This window comes from Seriola aureovittata, chromosome 2, assembly GCF_021018895.1.
Source record: "Seriola aureovittata isolate HTS-2021-v1 ecotype China chromosome 2, ASM2101889v1, whole genome shotgun sequence".
Taxonomy (NCBI): domain Eukaryota; kingdom Metazoa; phylum Chordata; class Actinopteri; order Carangiformes; family Carangidae; genus Seriola; species Seriola aureovittata.
Window position 1 is genome coordinate 6,953,970 of NC_079365.1, and position 10,391 is coordinate 6,964,360.

The window sequence follows — 10,391 nt, forward strand, 5'->3', positions numbered from 1 at the left end:
GGAGGTTTGTCATGGTGGCGGCAGTGACACACACTAAGTGGAACAGAGCCTCGCGTCATTGAGGAAAGGTTAAACTGGAGAGAACCACATGACAGAGGTGAAGAGTACAGTGGAGCCTGTTGATGTGAGGATTATCCCCTGTTGGAGGTTGCTGAGAGAATAAAATGGGAATCCAAGGGGCTGTTGACAGTCGGAGGGGTGAGAGGTTGCAGGTGTGTGGCTGACAGGTGTGTGTTGTCGTCCGCAGACAAGGGGACGGTTCAGAAAGTCATCGTGCTGCCCAGAGACGATCTGCAGACCGAGGAGCTGGTCCTGGAGGAGGTAGAGGTTTTCAAGGTAAGCCTTTCTCTTCTTCTTTCATACTTTATCTTACCTCCTTGCACTTCCGTCTTTGTTCTCTATTTTGCATGTCCTTCAATCCCTTCTCCTCCATAATACATTTTTTGTGCTGTCTACCTGCTATTAAGATAACACACTGTGCTCACAATAATTTATTTTCTCCATCAAGGTTCCTACTCCAATCACAACAATGAAGATCTCATCCAAAAGGGTAAGCATTATCTGTGCAACAGATTTTCTTAACCTATGCCGACATATAGAGAAAAGAAGCCACCTTCTAAAGAAAGGAAATGAATGGCACAATTTGGAAAGGTCACAAGCTCCATGTATACAGCTGTGCTTCCCTGTTGCTTCATAATTCTCATAATACACGCACGACAGAGGGAGACAATGAGGACAGAAATGTGGGAAAGACATTAAAGTTTAGCGTTGTCTTTCAAAGTGAATAAAAGACTTGGCCTTTCCTTCATGTAATGACATCAGTCTTCAGACAGAGAGTTAGTATTACACACAGCCTGCCAAACTGATGAATTTGAACAGCTGATCATAAAATTGATGGCAACCTGATAGAGATGAGCTCAGTATTCTCCCAGATGATCCAGAGCCTGCTGCTGTTTCAGCACAGCGCAGGAGTACGTTTTGGTCTCATCTCATTACATCCACATGGGTTCATTAGGTCTTCTAATGGAAGCAAACACTTAATTGTGATTAATTTAATCACACTGAATTTATAGGACTTATATGTTTTACTTTGAAAAGCAGTGGTCTTCAATTATCAATTTCAAGTTGTACAATTTCAAAGACTTCCAAACTTCCTGATTTTATTTATAATTTGCAAACATAGAAAATTGCCAGCCTTTAAGTGTCTAAGCCTTTTTCAGAAACCAGATATTTTTTGGCTTGACTTTGCATTTTTAGATCCAACTTGAGCTCACTGGATTATAGCAGCTTGAATGCAAATTTTGAATATTGGGCCCTGTCATTTTCTGTCTAAATTTGTGAACCCTAAAAATACACTGGGAATGAATGTTTTTGAAATCGACTATTGAGAATTTTAGTAATGGCCACTATTTTCCTTCATATATTTGGCTCAATTTCAGTATCAAAGTGTTATCCAGTGTTGTGTTTAATGCCATTTCTGCCCTTTCTTTCCCTCAACAGCAACAGCTGTATGTGTCCTCTGTGGTAGGCCTGACACAGCTGGCTCTCCACCGGTGCGACGTGTACGGCGAGGCCTGTGCTGACTGCTGCCTGGCCAGAGATCCCTACTGCGCCTGGGATGGCAAGTCCTGCTCCCGTTACTCCGCCTCGCAGAAGAGGTGAGCACCAACAGCAGTGACAGCACGAGTTACACTAACTTCACAACTAACTAACTGACTGACTGGACTGCTGTGTTGAATGATGAATTAGACTGCGGCTGAATGGCTGTTTAAAATGGCACTCCAATCTGTGTCAGTGATATGTTCATCATGATGTTTGGTTGAACTGTGGTTAACAATACACTAATGATTATATAAACAGTAAATTATTTAAATTTGCATACTGCAGTGACATAATAACACGATGGGGTGGTGGTTTGTGGTTACCTCTGTTTGAATTGAACACTTCAATGGCTTCATGTATTGTTGAATGGCTTTGAATGGCTTGCGGTTGCTTTATGATGTTTTCTCTCCTTATTCGGCAATACTGGTCTGACCCCTTTAGACGTAGCCGGAGGCAGGACGTCAAGTACGGGAACCCCATCCGCCAGTGCCGAGGCTTCAACTCCAACGGTAAGACGCATGATCCTCAACCTCTTGAGTTTTCTTTTCCGCTTTTATTGCTTCTATTTCTTCATTAATGAACTCAGAGGGTTGGAAATAATGACAAGGCTCATTGTTGCTGCCTCCAAACGGTTCAAGGTTTCCACTGTTATGGGCTGTAATGACTGTATGACTGGCAGCTTTATGGTAATCTGTGGAAGCCGTGTTGCTAGAAGGACTTTGATTTTTACCACAACTGAGATTTTGGTCCTGAGGAGCTCATGGTAATGAGTGTTTTGGTTGCCATGGAAATCCCTGTCTCTCTCTGCCCTGCAGCCAATAGGAACACTCTGGAGATGGTGCAGTACGGGGTGGAGGGAAGCAGTACCTTCCTGGAGTGTCAGGCCCGCTCTCCACATGCTGTCATCAAATGGCATCTGCAGAGAGACAACAGCGACCGCAGGAAAGAGGTGAGCCATCACACAGTCTATATTTCTCAAAGTTAATGGGTATCTAAGCTTGTTGTATTATGGGGTAGTTTAATATCAATTGAATTAGCTTGAACTTTTCTGACATGGATGAGTATTTCCACAGATCAACATGAATAATTTCTTTTGGACACATCCACCACAGTATTTCATTTCATTTTGTTACTTTGTTGTCATGGGGAGCTGGCCATGTATGCTCAGTATGACACACGTGAAAATTGAGTCCAGTGTAATTCTTTTAAGATTATTTGTTAACATGATTAAATGTCTCAGGCTCTGATTGAGCGATGCCTGATTTCTCTCGCAGACCTCCACTGTCCTCAGTCCCAAGGGAAGGACACATAAAGGGGAGCTGTGAAAAAGCCCTCTGCTATGATATACAACCCTGAGGCACTAGTTAAAGTTTTATTGTGAAGCTATGTAGTGTTGCTGCCTGTCTTTTATTGACTATTCTGTTGGATGGTCTCTATTCCCACCAGCAGAAACCGACTTTGCTGCTGCCTTGCACATCAAATTCAGAGCAAAAAAAGCTGTCGTCACCTATTCAGATTCCTGAGTGTAGATGTACAGACAGGAATGAAATCATAGAGTTACACCACTGCTTACTGTCTGACTACATTCGAAATTGATGTTTTTGTCCCCCTTTTTTTTAAATAAAAGATATTAATCCACCATACAACCCAAGGTAGAAGGAATGGAAACAAATATGAGAACATTATTCAGATATGGACTCTAAACAGATACCTACAGGATCCAAGGTTTTGCGAGAATAGTCTTTTACCCCCCTCCCCTCACTGACCTATCATATGATTGATTTATGTGCCACCAAACATTGCACTACTTCTTCGTAACTCAGTCAAATCAAAACCCAGAAACATTATACGGTACTTACACTAGTAACCCACTCTTTTACTGTGGAAATAGGATCTCTGATGTCCCAGAGGGCAAATGCCCCTAAATCTTCATTAATCCAGTTGGCTGTACAGTGTGAACAGGAACTGCTAATGGCTGAAGTAACAGGACTTTCAATGACAGATACAGATATGCCAAAATGTAAACGGTCTAGAGGCTATAAACACAAGGTGTGTATATAGTTCACCAGATTCATTATGTAGTGAAGGATAAAGCTTGAATGATTTTGCACAGGTGCTATTTTTACCATGGGTTTCCAGTACTGAAGCCTGGCCCCTTGCATGATGGGAAACTGAGATGAAGTTAGGGAGCATCTCAAAAGTGCAAAATGGTCAAAAGAGCTTTTCAGATTTTTGTTAATAGCTGTCTAAATTTCTATTTTTTTGGACCTCCTCCTGTTAGAGTATGCATACTGTATACACTACCTCCAGATTTGACAGAAATATTGTGCATTATGGCCCAGCACCAGTCCTGACTTGTATTTTGCCACTGTTAAAACTTCCTGCCTGGTGTCTACCTCGACCATAAAAGTAACTTTTTTCTTTTATTGTTTCCTTTATTTTTAATGGCTTTTGCCATATGATTAAAATATTGTCTTTCAAATTTTATTTTGTATATATATTAGTTTATTATTTTGACTCCATTTCGTATGAGTTGTGCAGATGATTTCTAACAACTTCTGGTGGAGTCAACACCCACATCTGCTATAATAAACTGGTACACATAGAGATAGTTGCTTTGCATTACATCCTTAATGAATACGTCACACCTCAGGTGTTTGATCAGCTGTTTGTCTCTCTGCAGATGCGTTCTGATGGTCGGGTTTTAAAGACAGAGCAAGGTCTGCTCCTGCGGTCTCTGCAGCCCTCTGACTCCGGCATGTACCAGTGCACAGCCACGGAGAAGAACTTCAAACACACTCTGGTGAAGCTGCAGTTGGTGGTGCTGTCGAGCCGGGCCGTCAACAGCGTGCTGGTGGAGGGCGGGGGAGGGCTGGTGCCGTCTGCTCTCCACTCCAGCAGCACCCAGTGGACCCCCAGCGCAGGCCAGTACAAGGACCTGCTGACCATCCTGAGCCAGCCAGAGATGAGCCTGATCAATCAGTACTGCCAAGACTACTGGCAGTTCGGAGACCCGCTGCTGGGAGCCCTCAAGGCCAAAGACCTGAAGGAGCTCAAGGAGCAGAAGAAGCCCCGCAACCGCCGGCATCACGGGGAGGGGGAGGAGAATGAGGAGCAGGAGGAGGTAGAGACATGAGGAGCCCAGCTTTGTGTCTGAAACACCCTCAACCACCTTCCCCCACCACCCTGTGAAAACTGGGAGAGACTCATTGAGAGTAGCTACGTGAAAAAAATCCACAAACCGGAAAAAAAAGCAAACTGAGAAAAAAGAGGCTTACAAACAAAACCCCACATACATCCTCTCAAACAGTAAGATATATGATACACAGTATTTATTGTAGGTTGTATATAGCATCATTCTGTGGATTTCTTTGTACTTATAGAAAAAACATGCTCTTTGTGTATAGGTACCTTTGGGGCAAATATTATTGTTATTATTGATGTTGTTAATTTTATTGTTGCTGTTACTGTCATTACAAAAACTCATTTGTCAGCATCATATGACCTTTGGCGACTGTTTGGAATGTGTTATCAGGCATGTAAGCTGTTAGGAGTGAGCTACGAGAGGCTCTCTGTGACGGGAAATGAGTTGTTGATAAAGGGGTGATGGGATTTCTTTTGTTTCTTGCTTGCTTTGACTCGATGCCAGGACTCTTTTATTTCTGGACACTTCAGGAACGCCGGTGGTGCAACCTCCTCGTGGCTGCATGCAGACAGAGACTTAATAATGCAAGGGGACCATCGACACATGGTCCCAATTATTGTGGGGAAACAGTGCTTTCTCCACTGGAACCTATGTTGCAATTGGGCCTTTTAATAGAAAGCTGATGCTTGTTTTTTTCCCTCTATTCCCATCTCGATTTGAGGATTGATTTCAAAATGATTCAGCATCTTTGCTACATGTCAGCCCAGATGCTAAATCTAATTGAGGAGAATAACATTTGCAAAACAAAAGAATGACAAATTTCTCACTTGTACTCTACTCTGAGTAACCTGTGGCTCAATGAACTCGAGTTTAAAAATGAGACATAACTGAAAGAAGCAAGCATCAGATCAGTTTTTTTTTTTTTTTTTTTAATAAAATCTATCTGGCATTATAATGGTTGGGTTCTTTTCTAATGCAAACATCCTTTGAACTGAGAGTGAGGTGCAATAAAAGGGGTCAAGGTTTTGCACAAAGGGCATTATTCTTTTACTTTCAAGGGACATTGGCTGGGGCCAAATGCAACAAGCACACTCGGGCAAGGTATAGTTGACTATTGTGTAAAAACAAATCCAGTTTAAAATGAAAGAGGTGCCCAGATCAAGCAGCAGTTGTTAGCTTTGAGCACACAAGGCATATTTTGTTCTTTCTTCCTTTGACATTCATATGTGGAAAAAAAATAATTGCCCATATACACAACAGAGCATTGTAACAATGTTGTGACACTAACCAAAATATTGGGAAGCTGGCTTTCATTGTGTGCATGAACCTGTATTTGTACTGTAATTCTGATAAGATACTGTGTGGTCGTTTTATTTTTTTTTCTGTTCTTCATCTCTACGGGTGTACAGTATGGTCTGAGGGACGTTCTCAGAACGGCAACATGGGGAAAACAAATGCTTTAAAGATGCCCTCATTTCAAATACACCCCTGTATGAAGCATGATGCATTTTTTCATTGGCATAAATTTAGTTCTGGCAAAGTGAATCTTGCTTATGTGTTTGGACAGCACATAATAGCACAATAATGACATTCATTACATGGAGTAAGGCAGTTAGAATTTTAGAAGGGTGATATTAAGAAGTGAGCAAAGGTTCTACTATTCTATTAAAAATATTAGTACAGCAGTTCCCCAAGACATGAATTAATGGAGTTCCATGTATAAGACTATACAACTGGGAAAGTGGCTTTTAGCACACCTGGTCTAGCTTCTATTCAGGCCATATGAAAGTCAGCATGAACGCCTCTGGGAAGTTTGCATCCATAATTCATACAGGGGTATCTGTATCTGCTCCTCAAGTTGGGATTTGTCTGCATTCCCAGAATCAATCACAGCTCCTGATTGTCTCCTCCAAATGAGAACAGGGGTTTCTACAGCAAAAAAAAAAAAAAAAATGCAAAGAGAGGTTGTACAATTTGTTGGTATTTTTAAAAATGTGTCTTTAGTTTTTGAGTGTTTTTGTTTGTTTTGTATTTTTTGCATCATCAGACTTTATGAAAAAAAAGAAAAAACACTAAATGCACAGAGGTGATGTTATTGTAATGACTTGTGTAAATTACTTTATCTTCCCTTTCCATTGTTGTTGCTGACTAATAAATTAAAGCTCTATATTTTATAAGAATGGAATGCTCCCCCCCTTCATTGTGATTGGCTTGATACTGGATGTTTTCCATGTTCTGCCCAGAACCCTCTGGATCCTTGGAATAAAGTTGTACCTGTTAAAGAGATATGTATGCACATTTGTATAAAACATACACATTGCATTTGTGTTTGTAATGGATCTACTGGTTATGAAAGGACACAGGAAGAGATTTGTTGTTTGTCTCTGTCTCTACCTCTGGGCCTAATAGATATGGATTATGTTAGAACCTAACCCCCATCAGTTAATGACAGATGAGGCTTGATCAGTTTAAAGGTTCATTAACACAGATTTTTATACTTAAGTAGATAATCAGAATATACCTGCAGGAGATTTATCTAGGATTGTTAAACAATACTAATTTCTCAACAAAATGTCCAAAGACATTCTACCTTTAACAAATCTCAATAAACAGACCATCCCACATTTTTATCTGGTCAGTGATGAGGTATAGTACAACAAGCCATTGAGAAAACAGTGATTGTACAAGATGTATTCTATCTGCATTAACATAATTGTTAACATAACTAGTTTTACTTTTCATCTTAGAATCTCATTTATTTCTTCTTTTACAAGTCAATGGCAGCCAATGAGACTTTTTATGGAAGCCATTTTGACATGTGGCAGTAGGAGATGTAGTAAACACATCAGGTGTAAAAAATTGAATGATGGATGAATTACACTTACTTGCGTCTGGGGGATCCCACCCAATTGGAAAAGATTAGTAGAGTCCCCAGGCATAATGTGTGTTCCCTCCATTAGCGGTCTTCCTGCTAAATGAATGTAACCAGATTTGAAACCTTTCACTTTTACTTTTAATAGCTCAGGTCTTAATAATGGCAACATAAAGTTTTTTATCAAGTAAAAACCACTAGCTAAATATTCTTTTCTTGCATTGTGTGAGCTGCATGAGCAAGGTATCCAAAATTATGTAAACAACCTGGTTGACATTGGCTAATGTGCAGGTGATATTAGCATGGAGAGGCTAATATTTCTTTTAGTCCATTATTAAAACATTAAAATCAGCCTGTCTTCAGAACTTAAAGATAAAACATAAAATGCTGAGCATGAGAACTGTAACGTAACTGCGCTGACAAACAAATATCACCATATACAACAAATTACGCTTTACATTAGCTAACTAATATTCTATGTTAGCATTAAGTTAGAACCTTACACCTTGCTAATGTTAAGTGCTAGTGCTACAGAGACTGTAGCTTAAATTACATTTGCCTAGTAAGGCTTGAACATTTAACTGTCTCTAGTTTGTTACAAATGGGATTTTATTTCACTTCTAGCATATTTTACACAGAAGTTACAAAATTGTTATTGTCAGATTAACCATGAAAGTAAACTTATTTGCTTTTGTACATTTGGGTCAATGAAAGTAACACACCTCATGTCTCGGAGGTGACGCCAGAGGACTCTGCTTCTCATGTTTACCCCTCTCACTTCAGGTACTGGCTCTTTCAGAGTAAGTGGTCCAACCTTGTGTTACTTCATGACAGCCAGAAATGCAGTCTAAATGTTGATGCTGAGTCTGAGACATATTTGTTGAGTACCCCCAAGAATTTCACACCTTCTTACAGCATCTTACAGTAATTTGTATGCCTATATGAGGGCATTATGGACCACCAATGTTACTGTTCATTGGTTGTACAATATTTCATGATGCTCTGCACTCCCAAGATCCCTTAGTCATCAGTATTGTTTCCATCCTATAATGACTAATGATGCAATATGTGATGGGAGTTCACAAAGGCCAATCTGGTTCACAGCACCCGAGGGAAAAAGGCTGTTGTCAGGTCAGAGCATTGTCAGTCAAGCTCATCAGAGTTTCTGCACCTCATAAAAGCCTTGATGGCAGAGCTGACCCCAGATCAGCACAAGAGTGACTCACATTCTCCCACAACAATCTAGGTCAGGAGTAAAGTGGCAGAGAAGAAGAGTGAGAGAGAAGAAAATGGGCAGTTGGAAAAGAGCAGAGGAGAGAAGTATGTAGAGTACAAGCATTTTACCTCATGGCAGCACCATATGTTGTACTGAAGAGATTAAGACACAAAACATCATTATGTTGTTAAAATGAACATAATATATTTAGTTTAAGTAGCCTATGTGATTTTATTCAGTGCTATACACACCATGTGTATACTGATACTGTAGATATACAGTACATGCAACGATGATTTCAAAAGTAATGTCATAGATAGTTTTTATTTATCAATTAAAGTCACATAAGGTCCAGTTAACAGAAAAAAAAAAATAAAAATAATAATAATAATATATATACAGTATGTATATGAAGTCATTATTTGCTGTGAACACCCTTTGCCTTTAAAACAGCACTAATTCTCCTCAGTGCAAAGTTTTTCAAGCTACTTGGCCGGTAGGTTGTTCCAAGCATCTTGAAGAACTTTCCACAGTTCATCTGTGGATTTCAGCTGTCTTAGTAACTATGACTAATTGTTGTTTTTTTCTTGCAAAACATTATGTAGTTTTAACTGTTCAAGCCAATAGACATTTGTTTTATTTGACTCTGATTGGACAGCTTACAAGTAAGTGACATGCAATTTAATAATGCTGTAGATATTCCGTATTTTTCTTATTGTCCATAAATCCTATGAAAAGAGCTAAACCCATAATTTATTCATCCTTAACACATCCTGACTTCCCCAGTTTTGTTGATCTCAGCCCATAACCAGTTTGTTCTTGCTGAAGATGTAAATCTTCAAAATGTGTAATGAATATGCACTATGCAGTGTTTGTTACCCAGTGCAACAGTATGACTCAATTATGTGTTTTAATAGTTTTTGGACAGCTGTGGAACTCTATTCCTCACAGAGGAATAAGATATAAAAGCCTACACAGACAATACTAGCGATTTATTGTTGGTTTTGTTGGTTTTGCTCTTTTCATAGAATTTGTTGACAATACCAAAAATATAGAATATGTCCGGCTTAGGTATTTGTCATGAAGTGACTGTTATAAGTTATTGCAGTGCAGGTGCAATAGAGGGCTTCAGTGCTATTCATCTAAGACGTATGTTAAGTAAAATGGAAAGGCTAGGTTAGAATGAAATACTCCAAATTGTCACTTGTCATAACAGTGATTTAATTGTGTAACGGACATTTCGGTCATAAACAAAACGTGCATTAGCAACATCGGCCAATCAAAAACGCTTTTGTTGCGAGCCAATCCCGAGTCAGGCCTCCGCGGCTTCCTGAATTGACGGTCAGCACTTTGAAAAAGATATATTATTCCAATATGTTATAATAGTTCCAACTGGTCCTCACATTGGTTCCTGATGTGTACGATATGTTTGTTTTATTTTTAATTTGCCACACGTGTGACGGCTTTTCTGTAGTCGGGCTACTAGCTAGCTAAAAAAACTTTATTGCACGCATTACAAATGGAAGAAATAAGATGGTGGTGAGGAACATAATTGA

General features: G+C 39.7%; 1 protein-coding gene across 4 annotated transcripts in view; it reads left to right on the forward strand.

The window, feature by feature from the left end:
- sema3fb (sema domain, immunoglobulin domain (Ig), short basic domain, secreted, (semaphorin) 3Fb) overlaps nucleotides 1-7,033 on the forward strand; it is a 60,533-nt gene extending 53,500 nt beyond the window's left edge. For 2 of the 4 annotated variants that reach the window (XM_056401318.1, XM_056401336.1), the window contains 6 exons: nucleotides 248-336; nucleotides 509-550; nucleotides 1,501-1,658; nucleotides 2,044-2,111; nucleotides 2,418-2,551; nucleotides 4,286-7,033. In XM_056401318.1, the coding sequence (XP_056257293.1) occupies nucleotides 248-336; nucleotides 509-550; nucleotides 1,501-1,658; nucleotides 2,044-2,111; nucleotides 2,418-2,551; nucleotides 4,286-4,738 (944 nt within the window). In that variant the 3' untranslated portion in view covers nucleotides 4,739-7,033. Of the gene's footprint in view, nucleotides 1-247; nucleotides 337-508; nucleotides 551-1,500; nucleotides 1,659-2,027; nucleotides 2,112-2,417; nucleotides 2,552-4,285 lie in introns of all 4 variants that reach the window. The other 2 variants (XM_056401310.1, XM_056401328.1) reach the window with 1 other exon arrangement.
- Nucleotides 7,034-10,391: the final 3,358 nt, after the last annotated feature.